Genomic DNA, 21685 nt, shown 5'->3' with positions numbered 1-21685 from the left:
TTTTTTAGAATACAAACCAAATAAGATTAAGTATGAATTGGTACTATTCCATTAATTTCATCATGTCTGTATAGCTGTTCCAAACAAACTCTGTGAGATTAAATCAGTCAATAATGAAGATGTAAATAGTTAATTTCCATCTTTGTGCTTTTTCTCAATAAATAATAAACAGCAAATATATTGAAACCTATCTCTCAGTCTTAAAGACAATGCACACATTGTCTCCTGCTATTATGAGAAGACAATTTATTTAATATTAATTATGAAAGAGGAAACAAGTATCATTGTTTCTTTGTGGGGTGCTTTCATTTGGTTTAATGTGTAATTTAAACATTTAAATTGAGTGTTACAAAGGTGGCAAAATAGATGAACATAAATAAGCAAGCTATATTGATTCAATCAGCCAGCTCAACTTTAACTTTACATCTAAACCAGCAGTGCTTATTAAAGCTGATGCAACAGCATTCATTCTAATTACATTCGCTTTTGTCTTGTGCTATTTAAAAAACTGAATTGCTGTATTATTGCAAGAGTTTTACAAAGGTTTTAAGTTTCATAGCAGTAACATCTGTACACCCACCTGACACTACATATGACAGGGACAATTTGTGTTATAAGCAAATAAGTGTTGAAAGTCTGCTGGGCTGGGAACAAACCGCTTCATTAGTGTGTGTTTCTCCAGCAATGAAGCCTACAGATGGACACAGGATTTACTCACCTGAGATATATTCTGTGGTTGTACTTTAAAACTGATTACATGTGCAGATTAATATAAAAGCAAATTTTTATTAAAATTCTGTGGCACTTTGGCACAGTAGAAACTGAACAGCATTTACAAGAACAATATATTACATGGTGATATTGCATCATATTTGCTAATTAGCTAAATTGGCTATAAAAAGACATATCACTACCACTATCAGATAGCTGCAACTAGTTGCGAATCATAACCTTTTTTGCAAAAATTACCCCTTATGATATTTAACTATGTTTCACCAGCATGTTTGAACTGTAACAGCTCCCAGAATATGGGCAACACTTAATTGCAAGCACTTTCTAAATGCATAACAAAATTCAGAATCTTTCCATGTGAATCCAATAATCTTAGACAACAATATTTTATTACTGTCCAATACTGAACTGATATCCATAGCTACCCAATTACTTTACATCACAATACAGTCACATTTGTGTTCTTAGCTTTAAAAGCAAATATACATAAAAGGAAGTGTTTTTAAATGTAAAAAAACAAAAAAAAAGTGAAAATGTGAAAATTAAAGGAGAGTGACCAGGAATCCAGCGAGAGTAGAATTGTCTTGTCAGTTTTCCTGTGGGCAAGCCGTGAACTCAATGAATTCGCCATTCTAGAAAATTAAGAGAAAAAGAATAACAAGCATGACTTACGCTCACTTCTAAGACAGTTGTATGCATTGCAGTAATAAATTAATCTCACTGGAATAAAAATGCCAGCAACTTGTATAACAACGAAAAATGTACAAGAACACATTTTGCAAAGAGTAATAACCCTAATGTACATGCATTCTGCATTAGCCATGATTCAGTGTGGAAAAGAATTCCTCTCTAAATGAGGTTATTTCTTGCCACACACAGCCATTCGATAGTGTTTTTCAGTGTTAAATATTGTGCTTATCTTATGGAAGGAATGTATAATTTCAGGTTCCAAAAGTTTAAGAATAAGTTGATTTCCCTAATATATTCTTGGAAGCACAATTACTTTCTGAACATAACCTGTCCCAGACTGTTATCAGCGCTGCTACCAATTCTATACACATAGAATTCTATACACATAGAAAAGTAGTTTGGTGTCCCACAAAGCTCTGTTCTAGGACCACTGCCATTTTCACTATTTGTGATACCACTGGATAGTTATCCATATCCATAAGCTTCCATTAGCATCAGTGTGCATACTGATAGCTTTAAACTTTTTGTATAAGCCAAAACCAGATGGTAGTTACTAGTTTAGTAAGACAAATTTGTGTACAAGGAATTACGAATTATTATATACGATGTAACAACAGCTTTGTAGTTTTATTAAATGTTTTAGATGTATTAAATGTTAAAGACTAAATACAAACCCCTAATTTGATGCACATTTCACATAAGATTGCTAAAACAGCCTTTTTCCATCTTTTAAAACATGCAGACAACATTTGTTCATATCTTCATCATCTCAAAGTTGGACTACAATAATGCCTGGCTGTCTACATATTCTATGGACTGCCTAAACAAGGTCTAGCTAGTTCTCAATGCAAATGGCATTTAAAAAATGGAAAATTAGGCTATGTGGTCAAAGTCATCACCCAGGTTACCAGTTATTACAATCTATTATGACTTACCTGTAAAACCCTAAATGCACCCGAGTAATCCCACCACCTATTAAAATCTGCCACACCTTCATTGATGACGAGGTATAGGGTTTTTTTTTTATATTAGTACCTAGAATTACCCTTTCTACATAGCTCCCGGCCATGGAATAATCTAAATTTTGGTGTTTGGGTCTCAGTCTAAGCTAAAAGTGTTTTTGTTCAGCCATGCCTTTAGATAAAAGCTTCTCTTCCTGTGGTCTAGAGGGGTGACAATATTTCAGGGTGCCCTCAGGCCTCTGCTAGTCTCCCTTTGATACTCCAGACCTTCCTTTTAATCCTTCAAATGGTGTGATGTGATGTGGGATGGCAGTGGTAGCTCAGTGGTTAAGTGGTTACTTTACTTGTAATCTGAAGGTTGCCTGTTCAAGTTGCCACTGTTGGGCTCATGAGCAAGGCCCTCAATTGCTCAAAATTATACTAAATCATAATTGTAAGTTGCTTTGGATAAAAGTATCAGATAAATGCAAATGATGACTCAATTAAATCACATTCACATTCACAACTATTCACCCATACATGTTCTCAACCTGGTTTTGGATGTTCTAAAACTGCTTTACGCTCACACTGAGCTTCTCGATTATGATGTTTTATAGCCAACATTCAGTTGTCACAGGCTTTTAACATCGCTGGCTCAACTCTTCTTCTTGACTCTCCTGTATGAGGGCTTCTGGTTCTTCCTGCATTGGTACACTTCCTATTAAGATTCCACTACCCAGTGTCACTCGGAGAAGAATAAGGTCCTCCATCTAAGTTCCTCACAAGCTCCCCTCCTTTTACACCATGGATGGCATTTTTCTTCACCATTGACACTCCTAGTTTGTTCAGGTTTGGACAAAGAAATTCTATTAAAGATGCTTTACAACATTATCTATTGGAAATTTTATTAAGCTTTAATGAACTAGTTGTATCAAGCATAAAAGAAAGTTTATTAAACTTCGCAAACTTTTAGCATTCTCACGGGTATCAAAATCAATGGCGTTTTCTCTGCCTGTCTTCAGGACACATTTCATAAAACTGGTAGAATATTAACTACATCACAGGAAGACTTTACATATAATTGAACCACACCAGGAGGACAAAGCCAATACAGAACCATTCACACTGCTCATGTTACAGACCCAGTCAGGGAGTTCTAGCCCAGTAAAGCAAAAAGTCACACAACTAAAGCAAGACACAACATTCAACAAAGACATTAACAACATGACTCCCCTTCAGGCTGAGATAAATATACAAGAAACTATAGATTTCATTTTAATCTTTGTAAGTAGTATAAACTATCCTAGCTTTTCTTCAGATTAAATTAATTTATTTGCCACATGAAGCATGGAAGGATATTTTGATATCATTGACCAATTCTGCAAATCCCTGACTGTGGCTCTAAATGAGCACCAGCAGTAATATCAGACACAAACTGAAATGTACCTCTTCGCTTTCATCAAGAACTGTCTGCAAGATAAAGAACAGTTAATAAAAAGCGGGAAGACAAGGAAATCAGAAAACAGCACATGCCACAAGACCTGGACATGAGTGGACACTCAAACACCACAAATCAATCTATCAATCTCTCTCTCTCTCTCTCACACACACACACACACACACACACACAGGATGACATCCCACATGGTTTATGAAGTAAACCCTCCTACATAAAGCCTACAGCAGTTTTATGTCAGATAAACCTTCATTAGCACCATCATCACAACATGCTCTGACATTCAGGTGATGTTCATTAAAGGGGTGTTTTATGGCAGTGTGTTCAGGTAGTCTTCATTAAACATGTATTTTACTGCAGTGTGTTCAGGTGATGTTCATTAAAGGGTATGATTTATTGCAGTATGTTCAGGTAGTCTTCATTAAAGGTGTGCTTATTGCAATGTGACCAGGTGAGCAGTGAGGCACTTTACAGGTGCTCATTGCTCACAAAGCAGTTGCAGATTAAAATGCTTGTAGTTCATCTAAGAGCACAGAAATGTTAATGGATATTCACATTCAAGGGGAAAATTACTGGAATGTTTACCTCATTACCCTCATCTGTCTGTTGCTGAAAAGTGCACAGTAGCAGCAAGCAAATGAAAACAAATAGCTTTACATTATAAAAAGCTTTTTTATCAATCTCAGAGTATTTGAGTGTGTGATTTATATAGAAATCTGCACGCAAAGATTCCAGGTGAGTAACTGCACTATATAGTAGTATGAGATTTAGAGATATTCAAAAATGTAGAGAAGTAGTGAGAAGTACAAGATGTTTCAGACAGAGGTCCATCATCACACCATACTGGTGTGTGTGTGTGTGGGTGTGTGTGAGAGAGAGAGAGATCCACACCTGAGCTTGGCATTGAGCAGCCTTTTGTAGAAACTGCACCATCTCATCATGGCCTGCCTGCATGGCCTGGAACAGAGAGAAATCCAGTCAGACCTCAAATACATAAAAGGCTGTACGACTGTAGCATTTTATGACAACACTTTACAACGAAGAACACATAGTTATTATTATGAGAGGTCCAGGTATACACATGTGTTTCTATAGGCTGTTATACAGACATCTACATTTCACTTAAAAGATCAAAAGTGATGGCATTTGCATATAAGTATGTAAACTTACATGTACTGCTTCCTTACCACTTCTATAGGCATCTGCCCATTGAAACTTGAGGTGGTTAGATCAGCCCCAGCTAGATACCAAATCTCCAGTCCCTCCAGGTCACAGTTTGCTGCTAGACTATAACGCAAACATATGAAAGCATGCTCACACACACAAACCACTCATATTGCACATATTACATTTCTATAGATTATCAACCCTGAAAAGTGTTTATTAGACACTATTAAATCAGAATAACATCCAAAAAAACATCATCTCTACAGTTTCTTCATGTTGTTTTGCAATTACTCTGTTGCTGTTAAAAACTTGCTAGGATAAAAAGCGTCACTCATCTTTCCCCATGAGTGCAGGACCATGCAGGACCATGCATAAGTCTTTGGCCACATATCAACAGGTTTAATGGAATAAATGACACAACTTTGCTTCAAGAATTAAATACCAGGCATATATATGTGCTGTCAAGTTGCAATGTAACTGGGGACCATTCTGAAACCTGATGGAAGCCTTGTATGACTGGAAAGACCTGTGCGAGAGCTGCAGAGTGGAAAGGTGTGTGTGTGTGTGGGGGGGGTGGTCTGGGTGTCACCTGCACAGTTCGGTTCCAACACCCTCCAGTTCCTCCCGAGAGAAATGGGCTCCAGTCTTCCGCAGAAGCTCCACCACATCTTTATGTCTAAGAGAGCAGAGGAGACGAAGGCCGAAGATAAGGTCTGTAGGCAGGAGACAAAGACAGCGGCAGCAGCAACCCACAGCAGAGCTTCTTGAACTGGGCCTGACGGGCCACATTCGGTCTTAGGAGAACTTGTTTGGCCTGCGGTACAGCTTCTTCCTTCACGCAAGATGCTTCAGCACACAGTGTCATCATGCATGCACTTACATACCACAGGGTCAAAAAATGGGCACCCTGAACTAAAGGCTGTACCGAGGTACAGATAAGAGCATGAACATGGCCGCTGAGGAATGCCACTAGGCCATTTCATAAGAGAAACAAAAACACTCCCTATTTGTGACACTGCAAACTGAACTATAGAAAAGTACAATGTTGGATTAACCCTTGTTGCCCCTAGTGACTGTTGGCGCAAGTGTTGCGTGGCTGATACTACAGTACAAGGGTGAGGGTAATGGCCCAGGCAGGCTGGGACAAGTCAGGCCCCGGTGCGTCATCTCCCCAAACAAACAAACACGCCACACAGTACCCAGTAAACCAAAGGCAGGCGCATTCCACGGCTCCGGCAGCTCCATGCGTTGGCTACAGACCGACATGGAAACAACAGAAGAATAAACAGAGGAAACAATCTTTAAAGAAAAAAAACTAGCACTGTGTGCTCACTGGCACCTCTGGAGGGATGTATTACAGTACGAAAGCCATGCCTGTCAGGCCAGGTTTCGGTTAAATTAGCAACAAAATAATGAATTGTCTGAAATAATGACGGGTGTGGTCCTTCTCCAACCTATTTCAAGTGCGTTTGGCCACAGTTTAGCCCTACCCTGCCTACTTCGTCTATTTCCCTGTAAGATACTGACAGTACTAGTGGCTGTTACATATCCAGTTGGTCCTCTCTCTCTCCTAGTGGCACTGTCAGCCCTGGTGAAAAAGCAGCAGTTAAGGCAGGTTTAAACACACCTTCAGGCCGGGCCTCTCTTCTGTGCCTTACAGGAACATGACACCATCACGTAGGCTTTTCTCCCACTGAATGAAAAGGAAGAGTCTTCAAATTCATCTCCCTGCATAGATCTGGTGACAGAAGATTTTAAACTGTTGCGCCCCTGACTGCCAATCTGGAATTCTCACATTTCACCGTTTAGTCCCCCGCTCTGCAACTGGTAATTATACGTTGCGTTCAGATCAAAACTGAAGCTGTTGTTTGCAGAATGCAGACAAGTGAGTTTGCCCCACACGGCATATGCAGCATCACTACTGACAGCCAAGCAAGTGTTCCTCTAACAAAAGGCAGCGAAAACGCTGCCCCGAGAACTCAACCTCTCCCTCATGACTGGAAATGTGCCCAAGGAAAACACAGCTGGAGGAAAAAAAACACCACCAAATCTGTCTGCCTCATGATCAGGCTAATTAAATGATAATTGTAGTCAAGGCCTTTCAACAGCATGTCTAATTCTGTTAGACACAGACACACACACACACAGACACAGACAGACACAATTTATCCCCCCCACCCTTCTTTTCTTAATGAGGTTGACATCTCATCCTGGTCTGTTTGTGCGCTACATCTCCACAGAGACAGGGCAGAAGACAGGAAAAGACCGTCTATGGGGGACTGGAGAAAATGAAGGAGTTAGTGACTGTCCCACTTGGACTTTGTCCCAGAGTCTAATTTTTTTTTTTTCTCTCATTTGTTTGATTTGCTTCCCTTTATCTACTTTTAGGACTTGTGGGACAAATCTGATGGTTTTAGGTCAAATTTATGCAGAAATATAGAAACCTCTAAAGGGTTCACAAACATTCAAGCACCACTGCAGGCTAGCCAAGCATCTATGCGCTTCTGTGGGCAAGAACTGTGGAAACAGCTGTGGGTCACAAAGAACTGGAGAAATGAACAGGCCACCTCACCAGATACAGAGCTAAACGATTCGGCTTGAGCAGCCAAACCTTGCCAAGCCTTTTGCTTACAGTTCGGGCCAACCAATGAGGCAGTCAGGTGCACAGTCACAGTCAGACACATACCAGAGCCAGAGAACCAACCTGATTCTGAGGATTATCTTCCCTCATTAGTGCTGTGATCCATTACACATTAGGCAGTGACAGAAGTTGAAATATTTTCAATTTGTATCAAACTATAAGGATTTTAGAAGGATTTTTAATGGAAAGTAGATTTAGCTATTCGCTGAATGACACTGGACCATGTGAAAAGGTTGAGCTGAAATGCTGAAAGCTTTAACAGGTCACAAAGGCACCAAGTGAATGTGATGAGTGATAAAGGACCTGCAGAACAAGATGCCCACACACACCTACCCACCTTCTTACACCTACGCCTTACGTCATGCACCTGTGCAACAACACACATCTTCACATACACACAAATGCTCAGGTGTAGGCATGCACACGCGCGCGCGCACACACACACACACACACACACACACACACACACACATGCGCACACTTACCTGAAACGAACAGCATTTTGAAGGGGTGTGTCTCCATAGCGATCTTTGGCATATACAGTAGCTCCTTGGCCCAGCAGGTATTGCACAGTTTTCAGATGTCCCTCACAGGCAGCAACGTGAAGTGGAGTTCGTTTGTCATAGTCCGCCGTGCTCAGATTACTGCCCTGTGACAGAAGGGCAGTCCACCAGCTCACTAACACACCTGCTCTATCTCTGGGACTCATCATAGCAAAAAACTGTTAACAACATTACATTTAATTACTTTTTTTATTTTATTTCACCATCAGTATAGAAGCTTAATTTACACCAACAAGCACTAACACTCATCCATCAGAAAAGTAGAAACAACAATCCAAAATCTGACTTCAGCCTAGAGTGACCTGGTCTAACAGGATCACTGGGCCAAATCGTGCATAGGGCCAGCTCTGTGGCGGCCAAGGTTATGGGGGCAGCGGTTTCCAAACAGACTGCGTTTCATCTTATCAGTAGACTGTGTGTATTATCTGAACGTTCCCTCGAACTCCACAACACAACATGTTTGGCTTCCTCATCAGTGTAGTCAGGGAAAGCCTGATAGACGTGTTTTCTTTGAGACATAACACGGGTGGATTAATCATTGCCTCCTTACATAAATTCATTCATATAAGCCATGCAGTTACATAGTTAACTATTGACTAGATTAGCTGGATAAAGATTTTGGATACATTCTGCTGTCAAAAGACCACAGTTGTTGTACCAGTCAAACAGAACTGTTTTCCCAAGTGCATCTACATCACACTTCTCCTCTGAACTTTCTGACTCATGTGACACCTTAGCTTCACTTAAGGTGTGTATGTGTGTGTGTGTGTGTGTGTGTGTGTGTGTGTGTGTGTCAGTAAATGTTTCTCTGTTGAACTAAAACAGGTCTGAAAACTTGTCTGAAAACAGGTCTTGGGACTTCAGTGGAGAAATGAGAAATGGCTCATGGAAACCAGCAGCAAAAAGCCAGTGTGGCTGGAAGGCTCTGTGAGGGGCCTCGTTTCATCACACATGTTTGATACAGATAGACAGAAGCACATTGAATGGGTGAGCTGAGGACTGAAGCCCCTCAGTGGTAGGGCAGACAGAGAAAGCCTCTACCATCTCCCGGATGGCCTCCAGTGCCTCAATATCGCCAATCTTAGCAGCAGCACAGGCCAGCGTGGGGGTCAGGGTGTCACGGATAGCCTCCAGCTCCTAGAAGCAAGAATCATAGCTTCAATGTTCTTTATCAGTGGAAAGCCAGGCAGAACTGTGTCCCAAAGCATTGACTGAAGGCTGTTACCAATGGCCTGTCTGACTGGGTCTTCAGTACTCTGCCAGAGAAGCTGAGAGAGAAGCTGGGGAGCTGGCAGAGTACTGACTCACAGAGAAACAGACTTGCAATCAGAGCAGAAGCAGGTATCTCACCTCTTTGCAGCTGATGCTGAGGGACTTGGCAATGACCTGGATGAAGCGGCTGTTGCTGAGGGTGAGCTTGGCCCCACTGAGGTCAGCAACCATCTCACCGCGCAGGTTCCTGCTCAACAGCTGATAGCCAAACAACCCACACTCAGTCTAGTTCATTAGGAGCAGCAGCATCCTATTTATTCCTACTCCCAACATGTCTGGGCCAGTTACAGACTGGGCTGTCGACCTCTGCTGTAGGCAGTACAGCGCTCCAGCTTAGATCTCCACATGCAGTGGGTCAAGTATCAAAGGTCAGGGTACCTTCTTCTTTTCAAGTGTGCTAAGGTCTTTCCTAGCCAGCACGTAGGAGAGTTTAGACAGGGCAGCTTCAGGAGTCATGTCGCACCCGGCTACCAGTCCAGCATCACTCAGAGCCTGAGAAAGACCAGGGAGAAGTTACACACAGAGCTACACAAATACAATACAGCCTACACAATCAAACAAACACCCCGACACACGCACACACACACACACACACACACCCACACACTCACGCACACACCTTTCCTGTGGCATATGAGGTAGTGACAGAGCCTCTGAGGCACTGGGTGCAGTTGACCATGATGAGGCCTCGCTTGGTGGCACTGCGGATCTCCTCCAGCAGGTCTGTGCGATTGTCCGGGGCGTTACCGCTGCCGTAGGTCTCCAGCACAATGCCCTCCATGGGGGGCTGCAAGAAGGCCCGCACCTGGACCAATCACACACACACACACACACAGCTCAGCCGTGCTGCTCTACCAGACCTAACAGGCTAACAGAAGAGGACCAACCACTACAGTTCCAACCGTCTTGAGACCTGATATCTTGAGACCTGATATACTGAGACCTGATATCCTCTATATAACACAAGATATCATAACACCTTTATTAGAGAACGATTTGAAAGCAGTCATGAAGCAGATTTGATTTTATTCTAGGCCTGTTCCCTTTTGATAGTATATAGGACAACTACTTAACAGCTATTTATTCAAAACAAAAAGGAATGCTGTGAGAACATTTTAATTTTGCCATTTGCTGTAAAGACTACCACACCTAACAGTGTCTCTTTACTGCACCAGCAACACTGGGCACAGTGAATCTACCACAGTGCAAAATGGTGTGTGTGTGTGTGTGTGTGTGTGTGTGTGTGTGTGTGTGTGTGTGTGTGTGTGTGTGTGTGTGCTTGGAGGGGTTATATAAACAAAAATGAGACTTTGCAGTACAATGAAATCTGAGAGAAAGCATGCAACAGTGTAGCTTCATTCCCAGTGTAAGAGACCTAGCTGACATCACTAGGCTTAAAGGCCCGTTTGGTACAGTAGTCCGAGGGAGTGTGGATTGAACCGTCCTGGGGATGGATGATTGCGTTAAAGCCTTGCCTCATTACATTTAATAAAAGCAGAGAGCTTTTCCACTGCCATTGTTCAACTGCTAAAACTGGCATTAGAGGCCTTCAGACTTGTTCAGCATTTATACATTTTTAGTTGAAACATTGCTCCCAATTCCTAAAGAACAGCCAGTTCCAAGAAAAACTAATCCATCCTCATTCCTCTCCAGTTTTAATGGTTCTAAGGTCATTAATGCAGTTTAAAAAGGTGTGGAGGAGTGAGGAAGCAAATATAATGAAAAAAGATCTAAGGCAAATATCTGCTGCTTACTGCACTGTGGTGTACACGCGAGCAGCTCACTGCTGCTTTGTGAAGAATTTAGACAGGCTCCATAAATCTCTCATTACTGCACCACCTACACTGGGCCCAGGCAAGCCCCTCTTCCACACCATGGGGGGGGCATTTATACAAATAAAGGACACTCTACAGTGAAGTCTGTGAGAACATGTACAACAGCACAGATTCATTATGAGCATCTTGATTGTTTTTGATCCTCTACAGTTCATCTTAACCGAACCTTTATGTTCTATAGTGAGGAGATGAGTTCAGATATGCATGGTTGGGGGGGGCAGAGCACTACACAAAGCCATTCACTGAAACATCATCTCACTGTGTCTGCGGTGATCCCTGGGAAGAGGCGGAGCAGGCCCACGTTGCGGTTCATCTGTGTGTTCACCTGGAACTTTGCTGTCGTGTTTGCCCTCCACACTGTGTCCCAGTTTACTGTGCACAGCAAGACAACAAACAGCACACAGAACAAGCAATGTAGGAGGAAAATCAAAACTGAAATGTACAAAAAAATTTCCATTTGAGCACTTGGAAGACAAGCTCTTATTGCTCTTATTGGTAGCAGTGACTGCAGTTACTTTTGATGTCCACTTCAGCATTGGCTAAAGGAGCCAGGTTGGGGGAGCTGAACGCATTAAAACTCCCAGCATCCACCTTGGTGACGCGGTTGCCTCTGTACAGCTTATGATGGAAGTAGAGGCACACCTATGTGGAATGAAAGGAAGGAACTTTTTTTTTTTTTTTTTTTTTTTTTTTTTTGCTTTCATCAACTCAAACCACGTTCACTCCTCTGGCCTATCAGTTTGGCAAGACAGGCCGGGTGTTCGGATGTTGGGCGGGGCTAAACCCTGTGTGCAAGTTTCGGATGTTGGGCGGGGCTAGAACCCTGTGCGCAAGTTTCTGATGTTGGGCGGGGCTAGAACCCTGTGCGCAAGTTTCCGAGGAGTGTCGCCCCGGCTGCGCTGCCACGCCCTGCATCAGAAGGTGAAGCAATCAGACCTGCTGATCCAGTGGCAGCAGAGGAGTGTAAATCACTTTCCTTCAACAACAGAAAGGAGGAACTTCACATACACAAAAACAGCGACCAAAAAAACAAAAAAAAACAAAACACCCACAAACCACCCAAATCAACATCTGTCTTTTCGGAGTGGTTGTTCGGTTTATTTCTAATTACTTGTAAATCTATTAGTATTAGTATTATCTTGGTATCTTATTACAATGAGAAAAGTATGTATATTCACTTTGCTTTTATTGAATATAAATTACTCAGAGAGTAAAGAGTCAGTTCTCCACAGGTTATTATAATAATTAACTGTTTAATTAGCTATTTACAAAATGCATCTTTACAACAAAGCCACATTAGAAAGGCAAATGTCTCGCCTTGTTCGTGCTCGACCTGTTGACTACCCAGAGGCGGAAGAGACTCACTCACCTCAGGAATGACAAATTGCCCTGCGATCAACAGCGCCCCCAGCAGGTTGTCCCGCCCATCATTCCTCATTTCAAAGATAGGTACCTGCCAGACACAGTGAGGTCCATATTACTGCAAAGGACAGGAGCTTTTAAAATGATAAGACGCAGGAACACGTTGCTGTGAACAACCTGGGAAAACACAACATTTGGAAAACAAATGGTACCAGGCTGTAGTGGTAGGGCACTGGGCTATAGGGGTAGTGTGTTCATGACTCAGCCTACCTGAGATCCAGTGAGGATGACTGGCTTGCCGAGGTGCTCACACATGAAGGACAGGGCTGAGGCTGTGTAGGCCATGGTGTCTGTGCCATGCAGGATGACAAAGCCATCATATTTCTCATAGTGTTTCTGTGGGCCGAGAGGACAAACACCATCCACCTCCTCACTAACCGGGATGATCAAAATGACTGAGAGCTCCTTTCTAAGCAAGCCAAAACGCGACTGGCTGTTCAGTCTCGGAATTCCACTAGTTCATCGTTCTGTTTATTTGACCTTAGCTGCAGTGAATGTGTGTATATGGTTTAGTGTGTGTTATAGATCGTACAACTTTGTTACTGTTGTATACAAAAAGCACCTCAATGTCTTTGCCTATTCTGGCCCAGTCATCCGTTGTCATGTTGCAGGAATCCAGCAGAGGGGCATACTCCAACAGAGTATACACTATCCTTTTGTCCTGTTTGGATAGCCTGAATTAAGATTAAGAAAAAGCGACACATGAGATGACGGAGATAAAACACACATCACAAAGACATTTAGATATGTAATAACCAGCTCAAAAAGCAACACGTTCAAGCCAACACAGACTGGCTGTGTATGCAAACAAAAACAAGCCTGCTTAATCCAGTGACGCAAATACAGCACCTACGTTTGCTAAAGTAGAAAAAAAAATGGCTCTTAAACTCTGGCTTCTGTTTGAATTAAGCAATTATTTCGGAATAGTGAGTTGGACAGAGTTCAGATTTTCTGGTCAAACAGAGGCAAGGAGATAAGAGGTTGAGCAGCGGTAGGGGGCTGGGGGGGGTGAGTGGAGGTGGAGGTGGTGGAGCGGGGCGGGTGAGTGGAGGTGGAGGTGGTGGAGCGGGGCGGGTGAGTGGAGGTGGAGGTGGTGGAGCGGGGCTCACCCCAGACATGAAGCAAAACAAAATTGAGTTCAGAGGCCTTCAGTTTAACCAGGAGGGTTCATTTGCCTTGTACTCACAAAGTCTCAAAAAAAGAATGTCGTTTACAGTGTGTGTGTGTTTGTGTGTAAGAGTGTGTGTAAGAGTGTGCGTGAGAGAGAGAGAGAGAGTGTGTGTGTGTGTGTGTGTGTGTGTGTGAGAGAGTGAGTGTGTGTGTGAGAGTGTGTGTGTGTGTGTGTGTGTGTGAGAGAGTGAGAGTGTGTATGTGCGTGTGAGAGAGTGAGAGTGTGTGTGTGTGTGTGTGTGTGTGTGTGAGAGAGAGTGAGAGTGTGTGTGTGTGTGAGTGTGTGTGTGTGCGCGTGCGTGTGTTTAGATAAGATTAGCTTCTGATCAGAAACCTCTGCATCTTCTTGACTTTCACTGTTGGGGGATGTGCATTGTTTGTAGGGGTGCACCTTGCTTGGGGCCACTGCACCCCTAAACATGGGGTGTGTTCACTCAATGTCCTAATTACACGGGGGCAGTTTTCCCTAAGCCCTATATCCATAAGACACGTCCCCCTGCCCCAGCGAGCCCACAGAGGATGGTGGCTGCTTGCAGCTCCATGAAAGGACGCCTTAATCTCTTCTTTGGATAATCCCCCAATACAGACATGTGTAACACAGACTCACAGGGCAGCATTTGCCTTGTTCAGCCGTTCAAAAGAACAGCAGGAGAATGAGCAACACACACACACACGCACGCCCGCAGAGACACGTGCGCACACTTCCTATACCTTGAACCTTCTCCACCAAGTTTCTGTTGAGCTGGCAACCCTGCATTAGTCATATGCTACTGATGCTATTGAAGCCCAGCCTGGAAAACACAATATGTTCAAATGGCCAAGTACACTTTTATCTAGCAGTGCTGGCATGGGGAGGAGGAGGGTTAACGTCCTGAGCCGGTTATGAGATGTGTGCGCAAGAGAGTGAAACAGAGACAGGCAGAAAGAGATGGAGATGGGGGGGGGGGGAGTAGAAAGAGACAGGAAGGGAGAGAGAGTCATTATGAGAGAGAAAGCCACTGTAAGAAAATCCAAGAGGAACAGGGAGAAGTAGAGAAAAGCTGTATGTGGGTTTTTTTCCTTTTTTCAACAGTTTCTAATTATTAGTATTAAAAGTTTTATTAATCACTTTGGCAACAGTTGTCCTTCATGATCCACTCCAATAAACCTATTTGAATTTGAGAGAATGACAGGGACAGACAGCGTGAGAGACGGGGAGAGATGGTGTGAAAGTGAAAAGAGAGTTTGAGAGAATGAGATGAAGAGACAGTGTAAAGGAGTGAGACAGGGAGCCTGGGCGTGAGAGGCAGAGTGAGATGGAAGTGGATAAACAGTGTGACGGCGTGAGATGGAGGAGACAAACTGTGTGCAAGTTAGATGGAGGAGGATTAAACAGTGCGAAGGAGTGAAAGCAAACAAAAGCCCTGTAGAGGTACCTGGTGCCTTGTCTGTAGTATATAAACTAAATCCAGTCACTGGGGCTGTTTCATACATGTATAAATTTATACTGATTTCAATCTGTGTCCATGTCATAACTGTTGAGAACTGACTGCTTTACAAAAGTATAGTATAAATGCTGAAAGAATAATATAACAACGAACAAAATTTCAGCAAAAGTCACCGTGTGCTGCATGCTCCTGTCAGGACAGAATGCTTCTTAACTGACAAAAGCCCAGAGATAGAGTTACAGACTAGGAACTAGGTCTGAAATTCAAACCAATGTCTCCTAATCCAGATTGACACATTAAAGAAGAAAACACAGTCGTCAAGTCTGCAGGCTAAGCCCAGAGCTGCTGCCGTTAAGCACATACTCTGACGGTCACTATGGTGAAGCTGCGCTCCTCAACCAACCCCATTTATAAGGCAACTACGAGCACAACCCCAAGACAGACAGAATACAATCATGTTAGTATAAAATCAGGCAACTGGTAATATAAGCACACACACACACACATGCAATCATATATTAAAAGACACTCAGAATAAGTATGAAAGGATTAGCAAACGGTTATAGCTACAATAACAAAATAGATCATTCAAAGAACGATGCATTACACAAATAATGCCAGTATGATCACTTGTGAAGCCAATCTGAAGCTCTTAATTCTTAATCCATTCTTGACAAGTGGAGGTATTCTCTAATGGCACTTTTTGATATAAACAGAGGTATGATCTAAAGCTGTTATTAAATCTATGCGGAGTGGATCTGATGGTATTATTTGATGCTCCGTCTCACTGAATTGGTTTCCCATTTGTGCTGACACTCATCAAAAGGGCAAAAAATAAAATAGCGTTCATAGCCTCTGAATGCATGTGCGTGTGTGCACGGCCTACATATGTGCCGTGGAGCCAGGCGGCTAGCTCCACTACTGCTAACCCAGACAGAAGGCTCCAGGGTGGGTACGTGGACCCCATCTGCTCTCCTGATGCCAAACTCCACAAACACTTCCGCAAGTCAAACATGCTTAACACAGGCCTGGAGAGCCTGGAGTGCCCGGAGTGCAGCTCTGTTCTACCGAACAGAGAGTGGTGTGAGAGCCAGATGGAGGCGAAGGGCATGTCTGTAAGACCTCCTCAGGAAGCAAACCAAGCAAATATACCTACGCACAGACACACAAATCCACAAGGGCAAACGTTATTCTACCAGTACTAGAGCACTACAGTACCCTTGAAACAGCTCATCGGCATGGTGTGTGGGCATCCTGAGGAAAATGATAGACACTCATTAAGACTGAGGCACTGAAAATGTGGGTTCAAGTAAAATACAAACGTAAGAAAATAGCACCCTCTATTGGCCACTAATAACAGTTAAACATGAACCTAAAGTAGATCCCAGTGTCCGCTCAAGCCCAAGATAAAAATAGAAATGTCACAATAAGTGCTAGTGCTAAAAACTAACAATAATATATTACATGCTGTAATGACCATAATGTTATACACTGAAATACTCTACAAAAACATACCCAGTCACCTGCTCACATCATTTACTGTAATTACAGACTACTGACTTTATTTTGATAGCCTACACCTTTTGGGCTTCTAAATTCAAGAAAAGGTGTACATTACAATACATTACTCTACAAAAGGAGGAGGACAGCACTGAAAGGTACTATACTAAGTCAGTTTAGGTTGCATTAAAAGGTGAAATACATGAAAAATGCTGCCTGGAAATGATTAAAAAATTTTATTAACTTAAATTATTAAGTTATTAAATTAATAACCAAATCAGTTAATTTGCTATGGGGACCATACGTTGAAATACATGTGTGTGTGTGTAAACATGTTAGTGTATGTACATGAGCATATACGTGAACGTGTGTGTTTGCACGAGTGTATGTGCATGTGTGTTTTGTGTATGTGGAGGGGTGTAGGTGTGTAAGAGAGAAAGTAAGGAGTACTCACGGCAGCACCAGTGTGTTATACGCAGGTTCGTAGTACTCGTAGAGCTTGGTCTGCTGTGCATACTGCTCATCGTGAAGGATTGGGAGTTTCCGCAGCACTTTAACCAGGGCGTTGGGCTCCGGACACAGTACTGGCCCCCGCCACAAAATAACAAGGAGACAGACACACACACACACGCACGCACACGCGCATGCACGCACACGCGCACACATAAGGAAAGGACACACAAGAAGAACATATGCACGAGGAGAGCACACATACACACACAAGGAGAAGACAACACACACACAGGAGGAGAAGACACACATCATTCACAGAGGTTTAGTCATACAAACACTAACATGATATGACACAATGACGCGGTCTTGTAGTCCTTAATGTCACAACGCAAAAACCAATTAGATGTTCAAAATCTTGTTTGGGTAACAGTCAATGGCTTTAATATTTCAAATGATTCTGGATAAAAAAAATACATTCTAGGCCTTCACAAAGTGACTTTTTGAAAGAAAAACATAAAACCAGTTTTCTCTGCAGGACCACTCAACAGAATTTTACCAAAATTCTGGCCAGTGCAAAACACTACATTAATAACCCATCCCTTTGTGGTTGACCTGTGTTTCCTCTAGGCTATATGGCACCCTGGTAACAGTGATTTAATCTATTGGTGCTTCCATGCAGTAAATCTATCTAGAAAGCTCAAACACGTAATTCAAAGTATGAAACATCCAAGAAGCAACTTCTATCTCTAGGGATAGAAGTTTTTACAAAATTAGAAAGCAGGAGGGGACTGGTCCACAGGACGGGTCCCATGCACACTTAGTGAGCGGTTAACCAGCAGCTGTGTGGAGGTGTAACCTGAGAAAGCTCTGAGCAGCACTGAAAAGGCTAAATATGGGACTCCATGTGGGCTGCCAAAAACATAATGTTGTTATAGCAGCATTTGCTCACAAACACAACCTTAGGACTTAAACAGGACCTTCATTCAAAAAGTATACATGATATTCATATAAATTGCCGATTTTGACTTGACTTGTACGTAGATTTGAAATACCTACACTGAACCCTCTAAAAAGGTCAGAACATATCTGGCTTGCATACTGTGTATAATCTCACAATTCACAATTTAAAAACACCAGAGCACTTGAGTCTGTCTTTACTACAGCGTGTGCAAAGTGACTCGCTTTTCCAGTGAGGTTCTTTCTTAAATTTCGACTTTGGTCTAAACAGTGACAAAAGGATTGCATCAGCAAAATATAACGCAGGGCTTCATAATGTGACTTTGTGACAGAAACAAAATAGCTAGGCAAATGAATAAAACCAGATGCGTCCTGCTGTAACTACACGTCGCTGCATGTTCTTTTGGAGACTTGCCTTCTAAGACCCGCAGACGACACGTAGCTGCTGTACTGTTTTTGCTTTTTGTGCAGGTGGTGTTTTCATATATTACTGGCACGTATGGCGTCCCCGATCACCGTGCACGTGCCCAGCCAGCGCTAGCCATCGACGAGCTAACTCTACCTAGCAGCACTTCAACACCATTAAGCCTGCCGAGTCAGTAAAGACCGCATTTCCTAGTTCTGGATTTTAGAGTGTGTCTGACGTCTGCTCCGAAAGTTAAAAACTCAATTTTATTCATCGTAAGACGTAATGTTCTGCTGGTGTTTCGGAGGGGGGGGGTGAGGGGGGCGTTACCGTTATCGTGGTACATCATCCCGATGGTTCCACCGGTATTTATGACCAGGACCCTCGCCTCAGCGATGGCATCCACCGAGTCAACACTCTGGCTGCTGGAGACCCTTCTCCTCCTCCAACCCTGCCCCATCCGACAGACAGACGGCTGTGACTGAATAGCCTCGGCCTGTTCCAGCTGATTTAATGTGGTTGACGAAAGTGCCCGAGCGAGAGAGGTCATTTCATCTGAGAAAGACAGCCCCGAGAGGGATTTCGTACACTCCGCCATATCCTCCGGGACAGATAGCTAACCTAGTAGCCCTGGTGCCACGGCTCCTGACTTAAAGGGGCAGTATTACGATTCAGTGGGTGTCTACCCAAACAAAATAAAGTACAGTTTATCGAGCTATGTAAATAGAGCAGAAATTGAAGTAGTTTAAGGCCGTCCGATGCGGAAGAAGAAGAAGAAGAAGAAGAAGAAAAACTTTGTGAAACATATCAGCAGATATTTTGAACCTGTTCACACCGTCTGTTTCTGTGATAGCTCATTGCAGTAACCAATTTCTGAATAAAAGTATATTGTCTTTTTTTTAGGTCTCTTGTTAGAAATTTGGTAAAGATTAGCCAGGAGACTGTATTGGTAAAGATTAATCAGGAAACTGCACTAGTCTTCAGATTTGTGCTGGGTTTTTTTTTTTGTTTTTTTTTTTTCAAACTTAGGGTATATTCAGATCACTATTTTGTGCAGATGTCTAGCTTCAGGCAGCCAGTCTAACATCAGTCTAACACAGAAGTAATTTTTGAGTCTTGTCCTCTCAAGGTTTCTCTGCATCCCATTTCAAGGAGGGTTTTGTTGTTTTTTGGTTTGTTTGTTTTTTTTGTCACACTGCTATTAGTTTGAACAGAGGTCTGATTTTGAGTTTCTGTAAGACTGTTTTTTGTATTGATGAATATTTTAAAAATGAATATACAAACAAAATCAAAATTATGTAAATTGAATAGAACTAATACTTCAGTGGCCCAGTCTTCTATCTAATACATGTATAATGTGGTGTACTGTACAAAGTACAGAACAAACATTTCTGAGCCATTGAAAAAAGTAATATAAAGGATGAGGGACCTACTGCCAATGCTTGACATTGCACATAGTGATCTTTGGCTTGTGTGCAACTACTTGTCCATGGAAGCCCACTCCATTGAGCTCTCAGCACACAGTTTTTGTACTGATGTTGCTTTCAGAGGTATTGTGTAACTCTGTAGTGAATGGTGCATCACATGATATGTATTTTTATGCACCAGCACTCATAGACACTTCCATTTTACAATAATAGCACTTAATATTGACTGGGGCAAATCTAATAGGACAGAAATTTCATGAATCAACCAGTGGCAAAGGTGGAATCCTATGACATTGCCACATTTAAGGTCATTGAGCTCTTCAGTATGACTGAAGTCTGATGCCAGTGTTTCTTTATGTAGAATATGTGCTTGAATTTATATAGCAGTTATCATTGAGTGTGGCTGAACCACCTGAATTCAATAAGCAGGAGGGGTGTCCACATACTTTTGACCATATAGTGTGTATGTCAGCATTCTAAGTCAGACTGAAGCTGCTCTAAACATAAAGTCTGGCCCTGCTTTTGCTGTTCAGGTACATCATGTATCCTATATATTTGTATTATTGTATCCATGCCTTTTAAAATTGTTTGAAAATAACAGCATCAACTGATACCTATACTTCGCACCTTCTTGTATTGGTTGAGGGTTTACTTTCATCAGTAAAGAAATATTTGTATTGAACATTTTATTTGTCTGAGAATTTCAAAGAAAGATTATGAAACAAATTACTTTTCTTATACAAATTATCTGAAAATATCTTAGTGTTCTATAAAATGTAGCTATATTGTAACGTTGGCCTGAGTGCCGCAGGACGCACAGACTCCCTCGACTTTGTGCAACATTTAATGACAGTGGACATATAGGACAATGCTGGCATTCACACGTAACATTAACAGTGAACATAAACACACTTAACGCTAACGATCATCATTGGCCACACAAACCTGGATACAAACATTCTACTTCGGACGCTAACAAGCAATGACCAACCGTGAGGTGGGCAGACAAACACTTAACGGTACACGTGCGTGCCATCACGGGGGTGTGGCTACAAATAAGTGAACCCCCCCCCCCCCCCCCCCGCACGACTCGGGCCGTACCACGTGACTGGTGGGGGGAAGCGTTCCATGACACATATTATCAAGTCTTTCTCAAGACAGAAATTGCGACACTCTGTCAACAGTTACAGTAAAACGAAATGGAATAGTTACCCAAAATTACACTGGAAATTGATATTCTCCTTTGGAAATGTTTTTGTAGTCTACAAGGCCTCATCTAAAAAATATTTTACCACAATCCAGATACTATAATAACCTAAGGCTTATATTAGGTGAACTCATTGTCATAGAATAATTAACAAAGCTGGTTAATTGTACATAATTAAAGACAAATTGAAACTAGAGGGGGAATAAGATCTAGTGTGCTAAAAATTTGATAAGACTGTGCACAAATACTCCCCTATAAACACATAATCTGGTCATCTGAACTCAGTGTTAAATATTTAACTCTTAAGTTGGTCATTGTCTTTGTTTTAGATCAGTGTCAGTTACAATACAACCCACCATACAGACATCATTTTGAACCAGACCAACTCAATGCTTTTATTAAATCGAATGCAGTGTAAC

At 42.2% G+C, this 21685-nt stretch overlaps 1 protein-coding gene across 10 annotated transcripts; it reads right to left on the bottom strand.

Moving 5' to 3' along the window:
* Positions 1 to 766: 766 nt before the first annotated feature.
* aspg (asparaginase homolog (S. cerevisiae)) lies at positions 767 to 19979 on the bottom strand. 10 transcript variants are annotated; one of them, XM_081721969.1, is made up of 19 exons: positions 18963 to 19979; positions 17271 to 17400; positions 16535 to 16570; positions 13282 to 13393; positions 12930 to 13055; positions 12667 to 12750; positions 11813 to 11939; positions 11557 to 11669; positions 10082 to 10267; positions 9841 to 9954; positions 9541 to 9660; positions 9232 to 9327; positions 8113 to 8276; positions 5576 to 5662; positions 4990 to 5106; positions 4711 to 4776; positions 4405 to 4428; positions 3810 to 3833; positions 767 to 1364 (listed from the first exon to the last, which is right to left on the bottom strand). In XM_081721969.1, exons 1-19 carry the CDS (start codon positions 19228 to 19230, stop codon positions 1235 to 1237), a joined length of 2124 nt encoding a protein of 707 aa, XP_081578095.1. In that variant the 5' UTR covers positions 19231 to 19979; the 3' UTR covers positions 767 to 1234. The 10 variants fall into 10 exon arrangements, 9 of the variants coding, with proteins under 9 accessions (XP_081578095.1, XP_035388946.1, XP_081578096.1 ...); XM_035533053.2 differs by having other exon boundaries at positions 5007 to 5106; positions 18963 to 19721; XM_081721970.1 differs by lacking the exon at positions 4405 to 4428 and having other exon boundaries at positions 18963 to 19975.
* Between the last annotated feature and the right edge of the window lie 1706 nt (positions 19980 to 21685).

Source organism: Electrophorus electricus, chromosome 10, assembly GCF_041902795.1.
Source record: "Electrophorus electricus isolate QZ-2024a chromosome 10, ASM4190279v1, whole genome shotgun sequence".
NCBI classification, from domain to species: Eukaryota; Metazoa; Chordata; class Actinopteri; order Gymnotiformes; family Gymnotidae; genus Electrophorus; species Electrophorus electricus.
This window is presented reverse-complemented; position numbering and strand designations above follow the sequence as displayed.